Genomic DNA, 27,049 nt, shown 5'->3' on the forward strand with positions numbered 1-27,049 from the left:
TAGAAAAGGCCTTAATGGACATAGAAGCTGGGGGCCTAGCTGCCCCACGTGCAGGGGTAGAAATGTCCAAAGGTATGGTGTCGGACAATTCCTGAACACTGGCTTCGGTAGGTAGTTCTGAAGGCGACTCAGTCGGGGCCTCTCGGGCCTCGGTGGTCGGAAGTATGGTTTCGGAAGAAGGAATCGCCGAGGACTCTGTTTAACCGAGACACTGTAGGCCTAGCCGTGGTTTCAGCCAAAACCGTGGGCCACGAGTGTCGGTCCTTTTCCTTGCGTTTTTGACCATATAGTCTCCGACGGCATTTTATAAGCAAAAGCGGCTCCAAAAATTCCTCTGCAAACTCCGACCGACGCCTAAGAATTAGCCCGGTTGAAGGAGGCACAGGCTAAACAGGCCGATACGCCGTGGTCTGGGCCTAAGCAAGGAAGGCAGTAAGAATGGAAATCCTTATGAGGTATTTGTTTCCCACAAGTTAAACAATTATTTACTTTGTCTGACATCGGCTGAGGCAAGAAAGAGTCCCCAACGGGTACTTAGCTTTAAGTCTTCGGTAGCTGAAATCACTGGATCTGACCGACCGGCACTTGCGAACAGCTTCTGCTTGCAAGAAAGACTGAGGAAAATGGCGTTGGCTGATGCTTTTGTACCCCAGACGCTCTGACGTCGGGGAGGGTGTGGCATCAGCCGGGGCCGGACCCGGACTTTGGAATCCGGCCGACCGAAGGGCTGCCTGAGGCAGGACAACCCATATGTTATGACTGCAGATGCATCCTTGAAGGACATCATGATGAACATCTGAGCTGAGTTATCTCCCAAGCTGTCACAGCCAGTCCACAAAGAGGGGTCTGATAACCCCATGTTTATTTATCACATCATGGTAGTGATGTCTGCGTACACAGGCAGAAGTCTTGGGTACCAGAGATGATTTAAGACTTTCAAAGCACTGACTACTACCATCTCTCTGACATTTATGTGCTTTTGTCTCTATGAAGGATTCCACAGAGCTTGCACTTTTTCCCCCTCTGGAAACTCCACTACACTTCAAGTCTGACGCATCTGTAGGTACAGGGTATACTAAGGTCAGAATGAGAGCAGGAGACCTGAATTGTAACATATTTGGAATAACCACCAAATAAATTCTCACTCTTTTTTAAAAAGAAATCCCAGAACTGGGATCAGAAAGGACAAAGGGTACAGATATTGACTCCAAACTGATCTGAGCTACCACTGTATTTTCCTCAGGTGGAGTCTGTCCAGGTGTAGCAGTATAGTCATGGATGCCATGTATCTTAAATTTAAATCTTGAGACAATTCCCTTGCAGATGCATGGCTTTGATTAGAGAAATCTAGAAACAACTACTGGAACATCTTCACTTTGCAGGAAGAAAGTCTCTTCCCAGGACAGAATCCAATAGACATCCCAAGAATACAATTATGTGGCAAGAAATCAGAAAGACCTTTGAAGGTTGATTTGAAACCCTAGACTAAGTAGAAGATCCTGACAGTTTGTAAAGACTCTTGACACCTGAAAAACAAAAAGAGTCTGTACGAAAGTTGCAAATTCTTTGAAGCCTGCAATAAGAAATGACTACAACAAGGATACGAGAGAATGGATAATGCAACTCAGACACACTATACCTTAAAAAAATGCCTGAATTGCTTGCCAGTGGGAATGTGATAACAGGCATCTTTTAAGTTCATAGGTGTTTACTAGACTAATGGACACAAGGACCTTTTTAAGCCTAGCCATGTATCCCAAATCTCTGAAGAGTTTTGCTACCCTTGATAAGTATAAAACTAGCTTTACCATGAAGGCCAGAGTGAGGATTAGAAGAGGGAACTGAAGGGATAATATTCTGAACTTGGGAATCTTGGCAAACATACTTGGAAAGGAAAGGTCCGAGCACAGGCCTCTGGCAACCTTTCCTTTTTGGCACCAGAAAAATCCTTGAATAAAAACCTTTGCTCAAGTGGGAAAGAAGTACAGGTTATACAACTCCTTACACCAGCATCTCGTGCAAAACAGGAGGAAAAAGAAACCTGGTTCACCAGGCAAGGAGGAATCCAGTACGAAGTGGGTAGAGATTCACATCACCAAGTATAACCCTGGGGGATTACATTCAGAACTCATCTGCCTGTAGCAATATGTTGCTACAAAGGAAGATAAAGTCTCAGAGAGATGCAAAGGCTGTCAGGATAGGTGGGGAGGGATGGAAGAGTTGGCAGAATCAGCCTGAAGAAGCAGTCGTGCTGACTGAGACAACTGTCCTTGGCTTTTTGAGACTTTTCCATTTTTTAGGGCATCTTTACCATTGCCTTTTAAAATTTTGTTTGCTGGCACCTTGTTCCTTAAATGGCTAAGTGAAAAAGGCAGCCAAGGCAGAAAAAAATTTACTTTGTTGGAAGAAACAAAGCTGAACAAATCTAAGTCACTCCTTGTATTAACTATCACACTGCTTTAAGATCAGAGATGCAAAAGGGCCAAACAAAAACTCCTTATCTGAGGGAGGATTTAAAGTTTCAGTTTTAACATCTTCAGTAAGATTTTGAGAATGAAGCACAACTAGTCTTCTTAAAACAGTAGCTCTAAAGAATTCAGTATCATCATAATCACACTTTTAAAATGTCTTTAATCATTTGAAAAGCATGTATAATAGAGGCATTCGAGGATTTTTTGTCTCAGAAGAGGGAAACCTAATAATTAACTTATGTGTTCTCAAAACATAATAGTACACACTTGTGCATGCAACCTTGTCAGTTTAAAATCTTGAATGTCAAAGTACTAGAGGAATACATTTTCTTCCCTAACTATCAGAACGAATGGGGTAAGAAGCAGTGAACTGTTTTGCAGAAGCAGTTTTTATAAAGAAATCAAAGCTAGGTCAGAGTTAGAATTTGAAAAATAAATGCTACTGGCCTGAGGTACCCTATACGGCCTTTCAAACTTCCTAAAAGCAGGAGGTTGACAATAAGGTAATCCAAAAGCTGTGAGAAAAAAATCTCTCAGGCAAGCAACACAGAGGGAATAGCTGAGAATTTAACATTTCAAAGTGTAACAAATCATAATGTTTTTCCAGTGCTATAGAAATGTTATTCAGCTGAAAAGAAAAACCTCTTTCATCTGACATAAAGTTCTGAAAAGGATAAACCGTCAGGAGGGCAATCTGAAACCATGCACTCCTCAGAATTAGATGCTCAGATTGTGAAACAATACTTGAGGTACAACCCTCCCCCGTAATATCTCCTCTTCTGACTGAGCATCCATATCAGAATGAGAAGGAACTTGTTTCCTTTTCTTGCCTGGGGAAATGGAAGGCAAAGAAAAATCACCAATCCCTTAGCAAATCACATTACATCCTCTCTGTCAACAAAAATAGTAACAGAAGACTAGGTAGTTTTGTCACTATTCTCCCCTTTCCTGAGCAACTCCCTGGAAAAGGATTGACCCTCCGCAGACATACTAGTCCCACCAACAGGTCCCCCATTCTATGTGAAGAACCTTCTTCAGCCCCTTGAGACTGACAACAGTGGTTGCCCACTAAGGACACACCTACAGCAGGAGAAGATATAGCTATCCCCCAGTCTTTAGTGGCTGCATATACTACACCAAGAGGGAAAAGTTAAGTGGTCCAATGAACAACAGCCAATCACAGCAGAGTCACCCACTAACAGCTGAGGTGCACTAGGGCCGTGCTAACACCCAAACACTTCCTAACATCTTTTTTCTTCTTCTGGACAGGGAAAGTGAAACCGCAGAGACTAGGAACTGCTTTTTCTGCAAGCCAAGACAGATACCTCACAGCCCACACAAGTCAGTACAGTATACATTAAATAAAAAGTGGATCAGATGGAGATACGTGAGCCACTAACAATGCCTCACAAGCACAGTTTCTTATCCCCAATACACACATAGACAAAACTTGAGTAAAAATCTTGTCAAAAAAGAGAATTTGTTTTCACAAAATGTTCACATAAGCATTTACACATACACTTCCTTGGAAATGCAATGACAGTCCAAAAACAATACATTTCCTAGCGAAACATATACTTCAGTTAGAAAAACATAAGTTTTCCTCACAAAAACAAAATTAGTGGAAGGTTTTCCCCAGTAAGGAACTTCTCTACCCAGAGTTGAAGGATTGCTACCTGACCAACAGTTCCACTGACCCGAAGAAAGAGTGCTCTTAGATGGCAAGAAAAACTTTAGAGCTTTTTTTGTGCTCCAACTATCTTTATGTGGAGTGGGATCTATTTAGCTTAGGCTATGGCAAAACAGTGATCTGTGACTGAACACTACAGATCATTCCTTTAAACTAAGGGAGAGACGAGAGGGGTGCCACAAAAGCACAACAGTAGGTAGTTTATTAGACAAAAGCAAAAAGAGAAAATGATAGAGGAACACACAAAGAAGACTCGAGGGTAAAGATGGATACATTGCTAGACAGTGCAGGGAGTCTGGGTAGGAAGATCAGAGAACTGCAAAATAACAGGGAATTTCCCATATCATTTAAACATGGGCCAGTCACAAGTGGATAGTAAAAAGTGAAAGTGCTTGGGTAAAGGATGTTGAGAAATGGCAAGGGATGTAAGTACAGATCTGCATAATTCAGGGCATTAAACAGGAAGCTAAAAAGGAAGAGGAACACTAACCCTAGAAGAGTGAAGTAGTGTGTAGGATAAGGATCTAAGATGAGCATCCTTTAGGTTACGGGAGATGAATTGGGAGGCCTGGTGGATAGTTCTATTACGTTATTTACACATTACATTTAGCTAATAACAGAAGATTGCAACTGGCCTATCCAGTCTACCCTTTAAGTGCATAGTGGGAATGGCTTTTAAAGATCTCTGAAAAAATACATGTACCACGAGAAGGACTATTTTAATAAATGCTAAGCTTTTACATATTAATTACATCAAGACAATCTGATTTTGAATACTGTACAGACTTTGTTGTATTTGTCATTTGATTTTTAAAGTTTTAATGAATTTCATTTTTACTAATGTAGTTCTAATGTTTTACTGAATTTCATTTTTACTAAATGGGAGCATTAAGCTCATAGCATGATACAGAAAATGTAAACACTATAGTTTATCTTAACTGTAATTTGAAAGTAATTTCTGTACGATTTTAATCTTTTAATCATTTCACAGTTGTTTACTCTGCATTTTATTTGGAATTTTTGGAGGATTGTTAATTATTTACAACATATTAAGTGGTGCGTTTACTACAGAACGTTTTGAAATGATTTTAATGTCTGCTGTATATTGCAGGACCTTTGATATTAGTTGAAGTAAGGAATTTAAAAATGCCTGTCTGCTTGTTCCTACTGCTAGGAGTGCCAAATGTGACAAAAGTGTTTGCTACATGCTCTGATTTCTTACACTCATCCTTAATCTCTGAAATAATGGTTCTCCTGTCATGTTCTAAAAAAAACAAACTAAAAACACAACCTCAAACTAACAGACAACAATCACTTTGCATTCACAATCAGTTATGTACAGCTTTATAAAACGGCTCTATATGCCTATCAAAAAAAAAATAGAAGAAAAAGAAGAAACAAAGTTCTTTATATATTGTCTGGGTAACACCACCATGTTCTTCTGTATTAAATGGTGTATGCAAATGCAGCCCTAACAACTCCTACTTCTGCTATACATATTCCAATATTTGCAACAGAAGTCAGCAGTCATACGATTAATAACTAAACATAAGTGCTGCACTTCAACTCTGCTCACAAATTATTGAAAGTAAACCTAATCTGTGATTAGCAAATTGTCTGCAGCAGCGAACAGCTGCTGAAACAATGTAGATAAAACAAGTCCAAGCAGTCTGCTGTCTATGCAGGTAAACTGAAGAAATACACACAGTGTGAAAACAAATCATCAGCTAGAAAAACAACTTACCCAAGGACCGCACTGAAAGGCCAACCAATAATTGCTCCAGCTGCCACCCCTAAAACTGCAACAGCAACATGTTCCTGAAACCAGCCAGTTACTGCTATCACAGTGGTATACATACAGAAACTGCTTGGTAAGTATGCTAGGGGAAAAAAAAAAAAGAGGAAAAAACATACGAATACATTTTTTAGACAGAGAAAGTTAATAGATCCATTTTCATATTTGTGAAAATATATGCATATCCATCATAAATTCAATACCCCTTGTTCTTTAGTGCATAATGAAAAAGAGCTGGAGCCTATATTCTAGTAAGAAACAGACATAAGAAAGAAACAAATTCTAGATGGGATGCCAGTCTGCTGCAAGACACATTTGGAATACGGCCAATTCACCTACCTGCATATTTGTTGGATGTCAGAGGAAACCAGACATAGCACAGGGAAATGTAAACTCTTTTCAAAAGACATACCCTACCTGGAACCAAAATGGAGAATCAAGCACTTGGACTCTACTTCTGAATGAAAAAGATAAAAAAACAGAACTTGTTTTCAATAGTACATCTCGTATATAAAAACATACCAAAAACAATACTAACAAAAATAACCATAGGCAATCAAGTGTAGGATTAGAATATATCCCACAACAAGCAAATGTAACACAGCTTACAACTTAATGCTTTCTTGTTATTCACTGTACACAAGGAGTTCCAAAGAAATTGTATTACTGTCTGGAAACTAACTACACATGGTTCATTCATCCCCATTTTATGTAAATAGCACAGCCAACAGCTTTGGAATTTCTCAGACTGTCAGTGGCCAAAACATTCAACAACTGAAGTGAAAACCACTTAAAGCAGGGACCAATTACCACACACAGGCCAGTTTCAGTAACCACTTGTCGATCTCCTACTTTGGACACAATAAGAGTCTTTGTGGGTTCTGTTCAAGCAGCTTTATTCTATAGAAACACATCACTATAAAGGTTTACTAACTTAAGTAACTTGTATACAAACTAAAAACTGCGATTGCGCATGTTCTCCCTGTGGCTGCTCTTACAAAATGGCACTAGGGAGTGCACTTGTCTGGAATTTATATGTGCACGTACAGCCTTGACATGCTTCTTAAAGATGAAGCACACTTCACTTGCAATCTGATCTACATCCTCCCTCTTTGAGAATTAGATCTTATGACACTATAAGTCTATTTAACAGAAATCACAGGTAATACTGCTAATGAATTTCATAAATATATGTATATAACAGCCTCTCATTAATATTATTCCTTGCAGTTTGCTGTCCTTGCTATGAACAGTCAGAGTATGGTAGTTAGTATTTCTCTAACAACGTTCAACTATTTGCTATTTTTTTTTTTTTTTTTAAGAAAAAAAATAAATAAATAACATTTTATTTTTTAGTTCTAACTACAATTTTTATTTTGAATGTATCTTTACTGTTATTTCCTTCTTTATTGTATTTTGTAAGTTTCTTGGAGCTTTTCTCCCCGGGCCTCTACTGAAAATGGACATGTATCCAGTTAGACTAGCCCGGTCAACAAATGTAAAATAAATAAAAATAAATAAATAAATTCTTGGTCATGCATTATACAATACTAAGCACATATACATATAATCAAGTCCACGTTGCTGCATATTTCACACTTGGCTTTGGCACTCGCCCATATCATGTGACATAAAAACTGGGAATTAAATTTAGCAACTGGAACTTTCTCTACAAAATGTTTGACCTGTGGAATGTCTAGAATATTTTCTAGAATGGAATCAGAATTTTGAACACATTATGGTATGGAAACAGTGTCTGATTCATTCCTAGATTTGAAGTTTGCATCACAAACAACATTGTGATGGTGAGGATGATTCTGATACAGGGAGAAGACGTTTCCGGTTACTCCTATAATCTATACCTTCTGAATCTACCAAGTAGGATTTTGGCTTGGCACAGATGGCTGTAATCTAGCCAATGTGATCAAAACTGTTCGTTGTCTGGATATGTACTCTCTCGCCTTTCCTCAGCAGACAAAGTAATCTGCTCAATCTGTTTTAACTAGATTTCTGAATATTACACTTCTTAACCAATTCAGCCTTGATGGTTTTAACTCTTCTTAGGTTTAGGTTTCAATAAACTGGAAGTAATGGGTAGCGTAGCTCTAGTTTGTCTGGAAAGCAGTCTTTGGAAAGCAGGTGAGCCAAGAATATCGTCTCGATGTATGTTTCTGAGATTAAGCAAATTTAAGAAGAAGACATTGGTATTATCACACTTTGACCTTTCAAGTAACTGCTTTGTACTCTGTACAGCTAGACCACTTGACAGAGGATATTCAGGACTACTAGTAACATGTACAAAGTCCCAGTCTTTTGCAAATTTCCGAAACAACTGTATAGTAAATTGAGTACCATTGTCAGGAAGAAGTTTGTGTGGACTACTATGAACTGAGAAATGACGTTTTAGCTTAGCAATAACAGCAGTGGATATTAGGTTACGTAGCAGATCAATCAAAAACCAATTTGAATAAGAATCTACCAAAACTAAGTAGTTTTGACTGTTCCATTCAAAGATAACAGCTGCAACTGTTGACCACTGTAGTTCAAGAATTGGACTTAGCTGAAGTTGTTCTCTTTGCAAATGCGGTGCAGTACTACTGCATACTGAACAAGATGAAAGTACTTTATCAATGTCTTTTGGTAATGAAGGCCAAAATACTAATTCTCTCGCTCTTCTCTTGGTGGATGCGGAACATGGGTGACCACAATGTAAAATTTGGATATATTCTTGTTGTAAGGAAGCAGGAACAACAATTTTAGGACCTTTGAAAATAATGCCATCTTCCACCAACAATTCATCTCTGTAGGGAAAGTAGGTCTGCACTTCAGGTGGTACACTAGATTACTTTGACGGCCATCCAACATTAAGGTAGTGAGTGAGCTTCAGCAAAATTGGATCAATCTGTGTTTTCTCAACTCAAGTCTAGTGGTAGAAAAATTACGCACTGCCTTCATATCAAAGTCAAAATTCTGTGTGTCAAGCTGTTCTGTTGTATTTCTAGGCGATCAAGATAAGGTATCAGTCAAATAAAGCAATTTGCCTTTCGTGTAAACCATTTTGAAATTGTACTTTTGCAATTTAAGCAATATTCTTTGCAATCTTGCTGGAGCGGAATACATTGGGCTTCATTAGAACAGTAACTAGAGGTTGGTGGTCAATCTCAATCTGAATAGCTTGACCATAAATATAACCATGAAACTTACAACATGCAAATACTATTGCCAAAAGCTCCTTCTTAATCTGAACATACTGCATCTCAGTTTGGGTTAGAGTTCTAGTTGCACAGGCTACTGGTCTGCCCTCTTGAAGTACAACTGCACCAAAATGAAATTTTGAAGCATCACAGGAAAGAGTAACTGGTTTGTTTACATCATAGTATCTTAATGTAGGTGGGGGTGGCAATTTCCTGCTTAAGGTCTTCAAATGCCATCTGGTGCTGTCCCAACCATGACCATACAACATTTCTGAGTGTTAGCTCTCTTAACGATGCTGTCAACTCACTGAAGTCTAGTAGAAACTTGCCTAAATAGTTGACCATGCCTAGAAAATATTGTAGAGCTTGTAAATTATCTGGTGTTGACATCTCAAAGAATAACTGCTTGCTTGATCGGATCTGGTCTCAAGCCTGTAATCTTGAACAAATGTCCTACATATGTAACTTCTGGAAGTCTGAATTTGTACTTCAGAGGATTGAGCTTCAAGTTTACTTCATGTGCTCTATCTAGAACTTTCTTGAGGTTTCTATCATGCTCTGCTTCACCACTGCCTCCAACCAGTAAATCATCTACTATTATAGCACAAGGATAACCTGAAAAAATTTGCTCCATTGCACGCTGAAAGACTTCACCTGCAGAATTTATTCCAAATGGCTTCCTTCTGCATCTGCCAAACGGAGTACCAAAAGTAATTAGAAATGAGAATTTGCAGTCAAGCATCACTTGCCAAAATGAACTCTCTGCATTCGAAATGGAGAAAACAGGGGCATTCGGTATTAAGGCTGTGACATTTTTGACTGTGTACATTGGTGCTATGGTCTCCTTAATGCTTTGTTCAGATCTTTTGGGTCAATACATATTCCGATTTTGTCTGAGCCTTTTTTGTGAGCTACTACCACAGATCATACTCATTCAGTTGGTTCTGTGACTGGACAAATCACACCATTTTAGCCAACAGAGTTTTAACTTTATCTTGCATAGCTATCGGAACTCTTCTTGCTGGTCTGACTACAGGAGTGACCTCTGGATCTAACTTCATAGAATACACAACTGGAAGTTTGCCTAACTTGTCATTGAAAATATCAGCATACTCTGAGAAAATGACTTCAGAAAAATTAGAACTCAGAAATGCACTTACATGATGAACTTAGCAAAATAAAGCAGATTAATTCTTAAACCATCATTAAGACCCAATAATGATTGCACTAGTCATCGAACTACATAGAACAACAAGTTATAACCGTTCTCGGCCAAATAACATGAAGGCATCACTGAATCTTTGGTTTGAATTTCTTCACCTCCATAAGCAACAAGTCTTGCAATACCAGCTAAATTGAGTTGTATGTTAGTTCTCAATGGAGCAAATGTGTCTGCTGATATAACATTACACTTAGAACCAGCATCTACTTTCTGCTCTGTGAATTTTCCATTAATCCAAACAGTACAAAACACCTCACTTCTTGTTAATAAATTCACTCCATCAACTCTTTCATCAAGCACTGATACACCATCTACATAGAAAGCTGTCTGCTTCGGCTATCCTTGATCAACTTGCTTCTTTGTGTGACCTTTGTTTACAACTGTATGAGGCTTACTAGATTTACAAAACTTTTGAAAGTGGTTTTATTTTTACACTTGTAGCATTGCTGAACACATGCCAAGAACTTCTCTCTGAGGCTCATGACTTGCACCACAATTGCGACAGTTAACAATAAAGCTGGACTTGGGTTTTGCTGATTCATGCTTCACCTTTTGGTAACCCTAGACATAGTATCTTTGTTTACTGTCATTCCAACTGATATTGGCCTGGATTTGTTGAGGGAATTCTTAGTCTCATGTCCTGATCCCAACTTCCACAAAATAGAAAAAATATGTACTCTCATGGATGTGGTGTTGAGAAATAATGTTTTCCTTTTTAATGAATCCTTGTATCTTCAGCTCACAGGTGTGGCTATGGGCACTTCGGTAGCCAATACTTATGCCAACCTAGTTTTATACCAGTGGGAAAGGAAACATTTATTTAGTGGTTTGAATCCATATAAAGATAATGTAAAGTTCTTTCAACGATTTGTGGACGACTGTTTTTTGATTTGGGGGGGGCACGTTACAGGATTTGAATGATTTTATGCTGTACATCAATTCAATTTCGTCTTTTTTGAAGTTCAAAATGTGTTCATCTGAAATCACTATTAATTTTCTGGATATCAACTTGAGTCTTGATGGTGGTACACTTAGAACAAGCCTCCATAGAAAGGAAGTCTGTGCAGGAAGGTACACTCATGCAAGTAGTATGCATGCGCCACATGTTTTTAGAGGTACTGTCAGGTCTCAATTTTATAGAGCCAGTAGGTTTAACACGGAAGATCCTAGCTTCTCTGAACAGTTGAATGAGATGATAGCTGATTTCACTAACAGTGGTTATGATGCTACCATCTTAAATAATGAGAAACTAAATGTGCTAGAGGAAAGAAAGTCGAGGGTGGCCCCTGTTATGTCAAATGACACCATAGAAATACAAGCTGTTGGTTTGCCCAATGTGTCCATCCAGAATGAGATGAAAGTAAGATATGTTACTTCGTTTAGTACAAAGACACCATGTATTAAACGTATTATCCATAAGAATTGGCTAATCTTGATGGCATCTGAAGAGCTAAAAGCAATGCTGGGCAATGTCCCATTTTTTGCATATCGTAACATGAGAACCCTCAAGAGTGTCCTCTGTTACAAAGATTTTCCTACAAATATCACAACACATCCACCCAGCACTATGGGTACACGAAAATGTTATAATTGCTCGTGCTGTGATGACATTGATGATGAACATTTAGGTATCTTTGAACACCCAGTCAGTAAGAGACTGTTTAGGTTCAACGTAACTGCTACTTGTGTTACCACCCACGTGGTTTACCTCGCTACCTGTGTATTATGCAACTCTTTCTATGTGGGTAAAACCACTCGTAAACTTAAAGATAGGATCACAGAACACAAGTCTGAAATCCGAAGGTGTGTTGACACTAATGCTTTATATAAACACAGGCTATGTTTTGGTGAACAGCATGTATTTAAATTTAAAGCTATAGACCATGTTTCACCCTCACCCAGAGGTGGTGATATCAATAACAAATTAGAAATTAAAGAATATAACTGGATAATTAGATTGATGGGTGACTCACCCCCTGGTCTGAATAGTACTGTCAGCCTTAAACCTATTTTGGTTAGAATGAGTAGATCTAGATTATGAGATTTTCTCTTTATGTATATGATTGTACATTTGATTTTTAGGTATAAAAGTATGCTTTTTTTAAAAATATACACTCTTGCTTTTTTTAAATGTTTTCTGGTTTCATATATGCATTATGCTGTTGCATTTTTTAGCTTTGCATATTTATTTATTTTTACATGTTTTGCTTTAATGGTTGAGTCATGTGACTTCTTGGCTGCTGGTCATATGACTTTTTTAGACCTATATATACTCTGCATTTGCATTTGTATTTTCAGTATTGATAAAGGATTTTATCCGAAAGCTTTGCTCTTCACATTAAAGTGGTTTTTCTACTGAGAACGTTGTTTGTCTTGCTGGACCTCTTGGCATTTTTGTTTGGACTGGACAAATCACACCATTTTAGCCAACAGAGTTTTAACTTTATCTTGCATAGCTATCGGAACTCTTCTTGCTGGTCTGACTACAGGAGTGACCTCTGGATCTAACTTCATAGAATACACAACTGGAAGTTTGCCTAACTTGTCATTGAAAATATCAGCATACTCTGAGAAAATGACTTCAGAAAAATTAGAACTCAGAAATGCACTTACATGATGAACTTAGCAAAATAAAGCAGATTAATTCTTAAACCATCATTAAGACCCAATAATGATTGCACTAGTCATCGAACTACATAGAACAACAAGTTATAACCGTTCTCGGCCAAATAACATGAAGGCATCACTGAATCTTTGGTTTGAATTTCTTCACCTCCATAAGCAACAAGTCTTGCAATACCAGCTAAATTGAGTTGTATGTTAGTTCTCAATGGAGCAAATGTGTCTGCTGATATAACATTACACTTAGAACCAGCATCTACTTTCTGCTCTGTGAATTTTCCATTAATCCAAACAGTACAAAACACCTCACTTCTTGTTAATAAATTCACTCCATCAACTCTTTCATCAAGCACTGATACACCATCTACATAGAAAGCTGTCTGCTTCGGCTATCCTTGATCAACTTGCTTCTTTGTGTGACCTTTGTTTACAACTGTATGAGGCTTACTAGATTTACAAAACTTTTGAAAGTGGTTTTATTTTTTACACTTGTAGCATTGCTGAACACATGCCAAGAACTTCTCTCTGAGGCTCATGACTTGCACCACAATTGCGACAGTTAACAATAAAGCTGGACTTGGGTTTTGCTGATTCATGCTTGTACTGCACTGAGCTGGAGTGTGTGCCTTTCTTCGAACTTGCTGGAAAGCTACGAGTCTTCCCTGGATATCTCATAACTGCCACGTGCTTGGGTCTACTTTTGTCTGCCACGTGTTGCATACTATCTACATTTGCTCTGGAGCCAACTGAACTCATGCTCTTGTCACTTGCAAGCATACTCGTGTGTTTTTCTGTCCCCTTATGGATTTCACAAATCTCAATGGCTTTTCTCAACATTAAATCACTGCAACGAAGCAAAATCTTTCTCACTGCAGCACTGTTAATACCACACACAAGCCTGTCCTTCATCAGCTCATCTTTTAAGTCACCAAACCGACACATTTTATCTCTATTTCTCAGGTCAGTTACATAAGCTGCAAATGTTTCCCCTGGTTTATGATCTCTCTTATAAAACAAATGCCTCTCTAATGTAATATCTGTTTGGGGATTATACATTTCTCTGAACTTGCGCTTCAAACACTCCGGGTCTTCCCTTGATTCAGCCTGTACAGCAATATGATGATTTTCACATTCTCCTTCATATACTGCAGGTGCATAAACAAATGAACACTCTCTTTCTATGGCCTTTGACCCAGCTAGGTTTAGCAAGATTAATGCCCTGGTGCACACATCTACCTGCATAAGCTGCTTGTAGAAAAATATCATACTCTTGCTCAAACATTCTCCCCTTCTCTGCAATATTCTGATCAAACACAAGTGGTTGGGGTTTTCAAAATCCGTCTGTCATACTCACACATACCAGCGAAGGGTTTTGCAAATAAGCACAAACATACAGTCATGCGCATATGCCAGAAACTTATGCTAGTACTTGTAACTTTGTCCAGTGGCTTCGTACTTCTGAATTTATACCTTTTGGACTTTCCAAAATAATGCTAATGAAGAAACTCGTAGTACCTTTGAACAATCAGACTTTGCAAAATAAACTTCTCGGACGATTTAACACTCTTGCAATATCGTTTGGAAAGGTAAATGTTAAAGTCATTTATCACCATTTTGCCAAAGTCATTTAGCATCATTTTAAGAAACATCTCAAATAACTTTACGATGCAAGTGAAATAAACTTTCGGGCACTGTAATATTTCTTAGAATTTTGTTTCTCAATAAATCACCTCTTATCAGTTTAAGAAACGTATCAAATAACTGCATGACACGAATAAACTGGACCTCTTGGGCCCAAAACTCAACAACATTTTGAAGCAGTTGTACTTTGCGAATAACTGCATACAGCACACTGAAATGTCCCCAAAATGGCAGTACCTTGCTAGGCAATTCTTTACAGTGCAAGAAACACTCGGTAATGGCAGCACATTGCAAACAGACACACCGAGCACAAGAAACTTTTTGAAATGGCTATACTTTGCTGTATTTCACGAAATAGTTGCACTCTGCACACAATAAATTCTTTGAAACATATGCACAATAATAAGCACACTATGTAAGCACTTTTACACACTTTGAGATACTGCAAATAACTTTAGTTATGCCCTTGATACAATACGAAGCCGTAGCTGTGCGAAAACATAACACTTTACCAAAACTCCTTGCTTTATTTTTGCTTAATTTGCCCTTTTTTCTCATTTTGCCTTATAATATTCGTTTTGCTTAAGCCCTTTTCATGCCCAATGTTCTTTTCTTGCACTTGTTTTACTCTAAACATGCCCAGTTTTGCTTTGAACACACTCGCTTTACTTTAAACATGCTCATTTTATCTTTAAACATACTCATTTTGCTTTAAACATGCTTGTTTTGCTTTACTGTTAATCATTTCAACAAATACCTTTATTTTAAACATTCTTTTAGCCAACAAACATTTTGTGCCTTCCACTTACTCAATAATGCAGTTTGTGCCCTTGTAATGCCCTGTTTTATCTCTTGTATCAAATAAGCAGTTTGTGCTACTTCTCATTACCGTTGATTCTTTTCTGGCTCTTTTTTGTGCTTGTTTCTCTTGGTTTTACCTTCACTGTCGTCTCTGCATTTCATGGTGCTAGATTTTATTCTCTTCTATCCCAGTTCTGACACCATGTCGCTCTCCTACTTTGGACACAACAGATGAGTCTTCGTGGGTTCTGTTCAAGCAGTTTTATTCTATACAAACACATCACTATAAAGGTTTACTGACTTTAACTTAAAATACTTATATACAAACTAACAACTGCGATCATGCATGCTCTCACTGTGGCTGCTCTTAAAAAATGGTACTAGGGAGTGCAAGTGTCTGCAATCCATATGTGTACATACAGTCTTGACATGTTTCTTAAAGATATAGCACACCTCACGTGCAATTGGATCTACACCACTGTTTGTTCATCTCCTACTGAACCTTTAAAAGAAATGAACTAGAATCATTCTTCAACTCTGTAGACTAATAATGGACACACTGACCAGACTTCCAGTCAATTCACTTGAACATATATTGATTCTGTGTACAACTCAATAATACAGAATGTAATAATAAAGACAATGATCAACATTCAAACCACACATTTTTCTTGGAGTTATAAAAAAAAAAAAAAGAAGAAGAAGAAGAATTAAACAGGGATGAATCTCTACTGATCAATTTTTGATAAGTGACAGGGGAGGATGAGCCTCAGCAATAGGTGCCAGTTTGCTCACCCTTTGAAGGGGAGGGGGATTGCTAGGCCCACGATGCTGGTCACATCTAGTGGTGGTTGGACATATTGCCAGTCTGTAAAGGCCAGGATGGTGCATGCTATCACTGTAGAACTCTGCTCAGTATTGCTGGGGATAGGGGGAGGTATATATGGGAGCAGGAATTCTCCCTCCTCTTACTCCTCCAAACAAGTCAGCAACAGTGAATCAGCAAGCTGCCTGTGACAGAGGTAGGTGGGCCATTTCCATACAAACATTTAACGTGTGTTTCTCTGTGTATGTGGCCAGAAGTCATAAACTGTGTTCCCTAAATCCTGTACTGCCAGATATTTTATATACCCACAAACACCTCCCTCATTTGACCCATATACTCTTTTTTTCTTTCTTCCATCTAAATTACTGCCAAGCATTAATTTCAATGGTATGTGGTAACAGCACAGACTAACTACTGAACAGTGCATATATGCAAGTTATGGTGCTTGATGGAATAGTGTAGTTTCAGGATAATTATCTTTTTAATTTTAGGTCGTTTTGTAGCACTGCTGCAATAGTACAGCTAAAGTTACCATGACTTGTTTAGGTTTTATCTTAGTTAAGTATTTTAGTTAACCTAAAGTTACTTTCTACATTTTCTACTCAAGTCTGATATGCAGGCAATGCAGTTTTCTGATTAGGTGGCTGCGGTTTGTGTTTGTTTACACTTTAATTTTGTAATAAACTTAGATTTAGTTCCCCCTGCTCTGCGGAACCGGGGGATAAATTAGAAGTTATGTACTCACCATAACGTTCCATCTGAGTAGGTGACTTCATTCGGATGCAACCTGTGGGTATCGGATCCGACCTCGGATCCGAGCCGGCAATTCAAAAGCTTAGGCTCCGAGCTCCTAGCTCCTCCCTCTTACCCATAATCCCCTGCCAAGCCCTAACTGACCTCAGATTGAGTTTGCTACAAAATACTGACAACAGTACACTAAAACAGCATAAAAACTCGCTCTAAAAAGGTCAGGGGGATGGAGGGGGGGATGGTTGCATCCGAATGAAGTCACCTACTCAGATGGAACGTTATGGTGAGTACATAACTTCTAAATCTGAAGTAGGCAGACTTCATTAAGTCTGCAACCTGTGACAGAGTCCCTCTAGCTACCCTGAATCTTGGCCATGGAAGATGGATGTTCCGGAGCGCTGAGCCAAAAAATGCTCTTCCTCTAGAAACAACATCCACCTTGTAATAAAAGAAATAAAAGTATGGAGCGAGGCCAAGTAGCTGTGTCATCCAATATCATCATGATACACGGGACTTACTTAAAGGGCGGTAGAAACTGCCCTAGTAGAATGAGCCGGTCTGAGGAGCTGAGGAGCAGGTCTGCCTGCCTGAAGTGTCATATGCCCGCATAATATTAGCAGACACTTAGATAGTGTGACTTTAGATATTACCCAGAGCAAAGCAAGCAAGAAGGAAGGAGCAACAGCTGATGATTTCCTCCTGTGGCCTGTTGTTCTGTTAATATAAAGCGTGGTGAAAATGAACAAAACGAATGCAATTTGTATTCTCCTTTGTTTGAGTACTTGGGGAAAAAACACAGGTAAATTGATTGACTGGTTAATATTGGATTCAGAAGAGACCTTCGGAAGAAAAGATGGATTGGTCCTGAGGCACACCCTATCAGGGAAGAAAGAAAGGTAAGGCGGTTTGACACTCAGAGCCTGAAGCTCAGACACTCTTCTGGCTGAAGTGATAGCTACCAGGAAGGCAGTCTTCCAGGAAAGGTACTTTAAATCAGAAGAAGCTGCAGGCTCGAAGGGAGGAGCAGTAAGGGCCTGCAGGACTAAAGACAAGTCCCAAGGCGGTACAACCTCCTTGACTGGAGGCCTTAACAAAAAAACTCCTTTGAGAAATGTTTTGCATAATCTTGCTGTCATAAGGGGAGCTGTGTCATGACCAATATGATAATGCGAGATAGCTGCCAATTGTACCTTAATCGTGGAAGAACTAGCCCCTTGATGAAAGAGGTCTGTTAGAAAATCCAGCACCGCTGACATAGGTGCAGAGAAAGGATCCAAAGTTCTCTGTCCTGCCCATAGAGAGAATCTCTTCCATTTACTCCGATAAACCTGCCTGGTGGAAGGTTTATGAGCTGCCACTAAAATGGCTTTGACCGGTGATGAGATACCGGGAGTCCTAATTAAGGATGGAACTGGAGCAGCCAAGCTGTCAACTTCAGGGTCCGCAGATTGGGAACTGACATTCCCAGAGGGTGAGAGATGAGATCTGAAATTGGATCCAGAATCCATGGAGGATTGATTTTGTGAGACCATACAAAGGGGAACCAAGGTTGTCGAGGCCAGAATGGGGCAATGAGAATCATTCTGCTCCCCAAACTGTTGGCTTTCTGCAGAAGCCTCTGCATCAGAGGAAGTGGAGGGTAGGCATAAAGGAGACCGGGAGGCCAAGCATGCACCAGAGCATCTCTCGGGAACTCCCCTGGTGGGGGAAGAAGAGCGAAGAAATTGTCGCATTTGGCGTTTGAGGGAGAGGCAAAAAGATCGCAACAGGGTTGCCCCCAAACGGCAAAAATCTTCTTCGCTACTAGAGGATTGAGAGACCACTCGTGTGGAGAAAGGATGGTGTGACTGAGCTTGTCCGCAAGGATGTTGGACTTTCCCGGAATGTGCGTTGCTACCAGAAAGCGTTTGGTGGAAATTGCCCATTCCCAGACTCTCATGGCCTCTCGACAAAGGGGGTAAGATCTGGTTCCTCCCTGCTTGTTAATATACCAGACTACCGACATGTTGTCTGTCTGAATCGCAATAGTCCCGGAAGGAAGAACGTGGTGAAGTGCTTGCAACACTAGGAGCACCGCCCTCATTTCCAGGACATTTATATGCAGTGACGTCTCTGTGGGATTCCACGTGCCTTGGACAATCTTTCCCGCAGAATGCCCCCCCCACCCGAGGCAAGAAGCGTCCGTGGTCACTGTGGCTCGGGGAAATGCAGCACAAAAAGGTCTCCCTGCAAGGGGCTCCGGAGAAAGAAGCCACCAAAGAAGGGAGTCCCTGCACGCTCTGCTGACCGCAATCGGAGCGTTTAGAGAAGAACAAAGAGGGGACCACTGAACTTGAAGGGTCCATTGAAGGACCCGCATGCGTAAACGCGCATGAATGAGAAGCGGAATAGCTGCCGCCATAGAACCTAGGGCCCTCAGGACCGAAGCTGCAGTTGGAGATGGTTGCAGGATCGCTGTCACATGACACTTCAGGCTGGCAATACGGTCTGGGGTGAGGAAGGCTCGCATTGATCTGGTGTCTAGTCTTCCTCCTATGAAATCTAAAACTTGAGTGGGGTTCAGAAAAGATTTCTCCCAGTTGATCGTGATGCCCAGCCTTGGTGCTAGTTGAAGAAAGTAATCCCTGGCTGAGCACAGAAGATGCCTTGATGATGCCGTCAGGAGCCAGTCGTCCAGGTACGGAAAGACCTGTAATCCCTGGAGCCTCAGGTGGGCCGCTACCACCGCTAGCACCTTGGTAAACACCCTGGGGGCTGAGGTGAGACCAAAGGGGAGGACCCTGAACTGATAATGACTGGCTCCCAGCCGGAAGCGAAGAAACCTCCTGGATCGACTGTCCATCCGAATGTGGTAGTACGCATCCTTGAGGTCTATGGAGCACATCCAGTCGTTCTCCCTCAAGAGGGGAAGTATAGATTGCAGGGTGACCATCCGGAACTTTTGCTTGGTTACTGACAGGTTCAACTGGGAAAGGTCTAAGATTGGTCTTACGTCCCCCGTCTTCTTTGGCACCAAAAAGAACCTGGAGTAAAACCCTAATCCGGCTTGATCTGGGGGGACGCACTGGATGGCTCTTTTTTCTAGCAGCTGTTCGATTTCGATAGCTGCTGCCTCCCTTTGGTCGGGTGGAACATCTGGGAGGCTGCGAGATTTGGGAACCTTGAATAGTGGAATAGAATATCCTCTGGATATGACTCGACGCACCCAACTGTCTGTTGTTATGGACTCCCAAGAAGTCAGGTGCATCGAAAACCGCCCCCCGACTGCCTCCAGAGACGGACAGCCGGGCAACCCTTCAGGGCTGCTGCGTGGGTCTCTCAGAGAAAGGTTCTCTGGACCCAAAGTTGCCAGGAGCCCCCCTGCCTCTAGCACGACGACCTCCCCGTCCTCCTCTGCCATGGAAGGACTGGTTATCCGGAGCAGGCTGGGACTGCTGCGACTTCCGGAACCACATCTTCTTCTGTCCCTTTTGGTTCTTAGAGAAGGACCTCTGGGGAGCTGAGAAGCGGACTCCGACGGCAGACAGCGTCTTCCCGTCCTTTTCACTCTGGACTAAAGTCTCGCGAACAGTCTTGCCAAACAAGGCAGAACCATCGAAGGGGGCATTCGCGAAGGTCGCCTTGAAGGGCTCTGCAAAATCACAATGGCGGAGCCAGGCCTGTCGCCTCATGACTAGGCCTGCTCCGCTGGCTCTAGCGGCTCCCTCAGTAGCATGAGACAGTAGCCGCATAGATGTATTGGAAACTGATCTGAGAGTGGCCATCCGGGTGGAGTAAACCTGTTTATCCTCACTCGAGATGGACTCCGGGGGAGATGCAGCATATTCTTTAATCAGATCCCGCTGCATCCTAATGACATGTGCCATGTAGTTCAGCGCTCTCAAGGAGAAGGTTGCTGAACTAAAAACTCGCTTCCCAATGCGATCCATCGAACAGGACTCCTTGCCCGGAGGATGCACGGAGGGACTCTCCTGGGCCAATTCCCTCTTCGTGGCTGCAGCCATCATCATGGCATCAACTGGGGGACCCTTACTCCAGTGGGTGCGGTCTGACGGAGGGGAAAGAATGCGGTCCGGGCGTTTAGGGATAGGCTCAATGGTGTCCGGATCCTTCCACGCCCTGATGGAAATAAGATCCACCAGGGGGTCAGCAGGAGGGGACACCCAAGAGGTAGAAGGGCCCGCCTCAAATGCCTCCAAGAACACAGACTCGTCCGAAGAAGCCTTGGGGGCAGACCACCCCCCCCGATCCTTAACATCTCCATGATGTCTCCAAATGAGACATCCTCAGGGGTGACCTAGGGGAGCCTTCCCCTTCATCCAAGTCCGTGTCTTCAGTGACTGACTCAGGGGAGTCCATGTGCCTCCTCTTGCACTTACGCTTCCGAGGTACTTCATCGGGGGGGCTGTCCGAGGAGTACTCTTCAGCAGTTGGATGTTCCAAGGGAACCACTTGGGACATCGAGGCGGGCTGCCCCTGGGACCGGCTGGTGGGGGCCTGGCCCAACTGCAATGGAGTGCGGGATGGAGCCGTGGCAGGGACCGGGGGTCCGGATGTCCTCGACAGTGCCCTTTCCACTACGTCGAAAGCCGAGGGGGAGCCAGCTTCTCTAAGCCCCGAGAGCCGACCCCCACTCGGATCCGACGCACGGATCGGAGTCGGAGCCGAAACCGTCAGATCCGAGAGACCGGTGTGCTCCGACCTGGACGGAGCCGAAGACACACCAGCTCCCTCGGATCCGAGGCTTGGCCCTCGGCTCCGAGAGGTCGGGTCCGAAGTACCCGAAGCACTCAAGGGATGGGACGGATCCGAGGTGCGCCGACCCATCGGATCCGACCCACCCCCGGATCCAAATCTGCACGGCGCCGACAGCTCCGAACCCGTGGTATGGGTCGGAGAAGGAGCCAAGGGGGCGAAAAAAGGGGTCGAAGCCCCTCCCGGATGGGGGGGGGCTAGGAGCACTCCCATTTGCATTTGGGCCTGGATGAACTTCCTCATCATCCGGTCCATATCAGCTTCACTCATAGAAAAGGTTGATCTAGAGGAGGCCACCGAAGCGGACCTAGAGAACCGCCTCGGAGACCTCCTGGAAGGGCTAGCCTCCTCCTCCTCGGGTCCAGGAGAGAACCGAGGGGAGTGGAGCCGAGGAGGAGGAAGACTAGAAGGCACAGGGGAAGCCCGCTTAGATGGAGGAGCCGAACTGGAAGTTTCGGCTCTTCTCTTGTGGTGTTTCTCCCTGTGCCTCTCCTTCTGTCTTTCCTTAGAGGAATCCTTCCCCTCCGGCAACTTAGAGGGAGGTTGAGTCCCAGCCGGAGGGGGAGAACTCACAGCAACAGGTTGCTGAGTGGAAGGGGCAGAGGCCGAAGCGGTATCTGGAGGTAAAAGACCTGCCAGCACCAACTTCGACCTCCGTTCCCTTAAAGCCCGGGGGTTGAACCCTGCACAAATGGTACAACCAGATGACAGGTGTTCAACCCCCAAGCATTTAATGCACCGAGTGTGGCCATCTGCTGGGGATAGCTTATGGCCACACTCGGTACATTTTGAGAACACAGCCTTATGGGCTTCAGACATTATAACCCTAAGGCCTAACACACAACACACACAACAAACTACGCAAAAACTAAAAGAGAGAGGAAAGCCTAAACACACTTAACACTAACTAAATCTATAAAGAAAATAAAGAATTATAAAACTTTTTTAGTCAAAAAGTAGATTCTTATCTTCACAACGCCAGGAGCTCTAGAATTCCGTAGCTACTTGAAAAGCGGCAAACGAAATCTGAGGTCAGTTAGGGCTTGGCAGGGGATTATGGGTAAGAGGGAGGAGCTAGGAGCTCGGAGCCTAAGCTTTTGAATTGCCGGCTCGGATCCGAGGTCGGATCCGATACCCACAGGTTGCAGACGAATGAAGTCTGCCTACTTCAGATGCCTTGTTTTACATCCCAGATTGCAAAAATATAACTAGTAAATCACATGCTGAAAGAGATGTGCAGGGATGGGAATTGAGAGACACTCATTGGTTAACTCATCTTAGGGGAGGGAAGGTGGCCCTGGTCAGCAATTTGATCCTGTGCTTGTGGTATAACAATTGTCGGTGACCAAGTGATATACGTTTGGTATTCTCACACCAGCAATGGTAGCCCTAAAACGCACATGCTTGGGAACATGTGTGCGTAGCAGAAGGGCAATGGAGAATTTTGCAGTGACCTAGGTGCTCATGTCAGCCACCAGCAGAGACACTAGAGGTATAAAGAAAAAAAAAAGAAAAGATATTCTCATAGTCCTTTCTCTTAATAATGTGGGCTGCTACTGAAGGCTGCCATCTACTTATGAGTACAACACAGAAGAGGCAATGGAAACCAGCTCTTAGGAGGCAGAATGTTGTGACAGTGCTGAAGAAGGAGCCACATCTCATTTAGGAGACTGAAAAGTACTAGCTAAACACAGCTGGCCATATCTCTACACAAACAGCACTGGTTCTGAAACCAAATCAAGAAACACCTCTCTCTTACTATGGAACAGTTCCTTAAGAGAACCACTGTGTAGGTGTGGGGATATTCACAAGCCCCTTAAATGACTGCCATACAGCTTGTGTTTGTGGCAGCAGATGAAAGGGCTACCTAAATGTAACTGCAAGCTGAAGAAAAGAAAAATGCTTGTTAACAGCCATATGAGTATGTGGCCTATGTCTGCATAGAGACCATGAATGAAGTGCTTAATGGAATGCTTTAATGACCCTGTACCTCTGCTGAACACTTCCAAATCCAAAAAGGGCGTCTCAACTGAAGGGGTGTGAATGTGGAGGTACAGCATGCCTGGTATGAACCATAGCAATGACTTGTTAATAGACTTCTGTGCTAGTAATGTACTATTATTATCCATTATTTAATACTATACTACATTCAAACACAAGGCTGCTGACAAGTACACTCAGTAAAAAAAGCTCACTGTGTCAAAATAATCCTCCAGCTGGTGTTATAACAGTGTGCGGTCTAGGACCTAGTATGCATGCCATTCAATTCCATATTTGCAGTGACAACAGTATCCACAATCATGATATTAAGATAAATATGGCCAAGGTGGATGCAAGACTCTTGTCAAAGCTGTACATACTAGTCTCACCTCTTTTACATTACTTTCATATGATGTTAAAGAAAAGGCAAAGTTTAGAGAGTATCCCAATTTAGGAGAGTACAGACTGGATCTAGTTACAGATAATGACTGTCACTGTCATCTTAAGTGACTATAACTTTCAGCAGGCACAGGAATAATTTACTTTACTACCAGATGTAAAGCAACAGAGATGAACATTCATCATCTCCAAATCAAAGGTCATGGACCTCTTCCTAAAAAAAAGAATGGCTTGTTCTCTAGAGTTTAGTGGGAAATGGATACCTAAAGTGGAGGACATTAACATATCTAGGGGCCTTGTTCATTAGTGTAGGCAGACATGAGCAGGACTTTGACCAGTGAATGGGTGCAGTGTTGGAAGTACTACAAGCACTGAACCACAGAGTACTAGTAAAATAAGAAGCAAGTCACAGGACAAAGTTTTCAATTTATCAGCCACTCCATTTCACCTATCTTCATCTATGCTGAGGACAGTTAAATAGTGAACAAAAGGCTGATGCTGGTAGTAAAAGTGATGGAAAAGAGGCTTCCTTATACAACTGCTGGGCTCTTGCTCAATGACCGAGTGAAAAGCTACATAATCTGGGGCAATCTTAGGAGTACAGCTACAACTACAATGGGCTGATGGTAGTCAGGTGAGGTGGTATGGCTACCTATTGAGGATGCCCTTAGGGCACTACATAGGATAGGTATACCAAGACAAAGCCTCTCCCTTGGAAAGATGCCATGGCAACAAACAAAACACAACAGAGCATTTGTGTCTCTTGGTTGGCATAAGACCACCAAAGAATCTTACACAATGAGCTGGAGATAATACAGACAACTAATTATGGTTTAAACTACTACCAGCAAGACCCTCAATAGTTCAAACTGTTTAAAAATGGATGGACATTATATTACATTTGTTTACATTTATGCACGTGTGTGTGTGTGTGTGTGTGTGTGTGTGTGTGTGTGTGTGTGTGTGTGTGTGTGTGTGTGTGTGTGTGTGTGGTACATTTATATCTGTATAAAAATTATATATGGTTCACCATCACTCATCAACCCCCCCCATTTTCTATATAAGACTGGGGTGTTCTGTCAGCTGTCATCTCTTGTAAATTCAATGCTACTCTCTCACTTTCTTGATCAGTCATGCCTGACTGTCGCAGGCTTTTCTCACACAATCCATCCACCTTTCAATGCATGCCCTTGTTTACTTTTGCATTCTTCCTGTCCGTTCCAAAGGTTGTCTTCTGCTTTTCTGCACATGTGCCCGAACCACCGTAATCTGTTCTCTCACCTTCTCTGCAACTGGAGCGACTTGGGCTTCTGCTCTGACGCACCCATTTCTTCATCTTTCTCACAATGTACATCTTTACCAGCCGTCTCAGTCACATAACCTCCATCAGCTATAGCTTCCTCAACTGCTCTGCCTTTTACTGTCCAGGTTTCACTACTATACTGTAGTACTGGTTGCACTACTATTTTGTACGACTTACTTTTCAGCTTCTTTGGCATTCTTCTGTCATATTCTACCCCTAACACTTTATGCCATTTGGCTTGCAGCCCCCTCTGATTCTACATTTGACCTCCTCATTCAGACTTCCTTTCTCTTCAAACACCCCTACCAAGTACATGAAGCTGTTGACCTGTTCCTCCATTTTAACTTCTAACTCATTTTTCAAACTTCTTGTGATTTCCCTTATACACTACCATGACAGCTGTCTTATCTGTACTCAATTTCATCCCACGTGCCTTCAGTACAGCATTCTATTCCCTTATCATTTGCTGAAGTTCTTAATCAAATTCTGCCATTAATGCCATATCATCAACTCTGTTGATCTGTCCCCTCCAATCTGTTGCTAACGCAGTATGAATAGCAGTGGGCTCACAACTGAATCCTGATGCACACACACTCCTCCTCCTGGGAAAACTGTGTGATACAAAACATACTTGACTGATTGGGTCCTTCCACACTGTCTGAACTAATTCTATCAATGTTTCTTGTATAGCCTTCACTAATTCTGCCAATGTTTCTGGTACTTCAAACCCTGAAGGACTGACCAAATCAACTTTCTTGGGACCTTGTCATATGCTTTCCCTAAGTCCAGCAATGTCCAGTTTGACTACTTCCTCTTCTCTAGTTTCTTCTGAATGATCTGTCTTATTGAAAACATCAGGTCGGTTATGAAGCATCCTGATCGGAATCTGAACTGCTCATCTCCCATGTTACTTTCCTGCTACTCTCCATATTATTTTATCAACCATGCTCTCCAAAACTTTTATGCAGTGTGACAGGAGTTTGATACTTCTGTACTGCCCGCAGTTGTGGAATACCCTTTTGTTCCTGTATACTGGCAGTAGTATGCTTATTCTCCAGTCACCTGGGATATGCCTATCCATACTACTGTAAGTACCCCCAGGAGCCATTTCTCCCCTATCTCACCCAATATCTTGATAACCTCTGCTGTGACCTCATCTTAGCCTGCTTTCTCTAACTTCATTTTCCTTAGTGCTATTCTTACTTCTCCTAGAGCAGGCACCTCCTCTTCTTTTATATTAGGCTGTATCTGGGGCAGTACCACTTTTGTGGGGGTTTCTTCATTCAGAAGTGTCTGAAGTACTCCTTCCAATACCCTTTGATGCCCTGTCAGCAGGTTGCTGCTGGCATCCCTTGTGAAGGGTGTCTGACCATCCTTCTGTTTTGACTTTGCAACCGGATAGAGTTTATTTGCGCCATAAACAAAGTCACTTTCCTAAAGATGCAGAATATCTTGGATGTCCTGTTCTTTGCCACTGCAACTCCTCCCTTAGTCTCTTTGCTAGCCAACCAGTGTTCTTTCTTAGCCTGGTCCATATTTTCTATCTCACTGTTTTTCCTGCACTCCTTTCGTTTGATGAATTCCTGAACTTCTGCATTCC

The 27,049-nt window shown here is 42.0% G+C and overlaps 1 protein-coding gene across 2 annotated transcripts in view; it reads right to left on the reverse strand.

Annotated features, from left to right (window-relative positions):
- ALG9 (ALG9 alpha-1,2-mannosyltransferase) overlaps positions 1 to 27,049 on the reverse strand; it is a 2,405,363-nt gene that overhangs the window by 1,954,168 nt on the left and 424,146 nt on the right. For both annotated transcript variants that reach the window (XM_044080998.1, XM_044080999.1), the window contains exon 6: positions 5,906 to 6,041. In XM_044080998.1, coding sequence (XP_043936933.1) covers positions 5,906 to 6,041 — 136 coding nt within the window. The remainder of the gene's footprint in view (positions 1 to 5,905; positions 6,042 to 27,049) is intronic.

Source organism: Protopterus annectens, chromosome 8.part0 (genome assembly GCF_019279795.1).
Source record: "Protopterus annectens isolate FY-2018-M chromosome 8.part0, PAN1.0, whole genome shotgun sequence".
Lineage (NCBI taxonomy): Eukaryota > Metazoa > Chordata > Ceratodontiformes > Protopteridae > Protopterus > Protopterus annectens.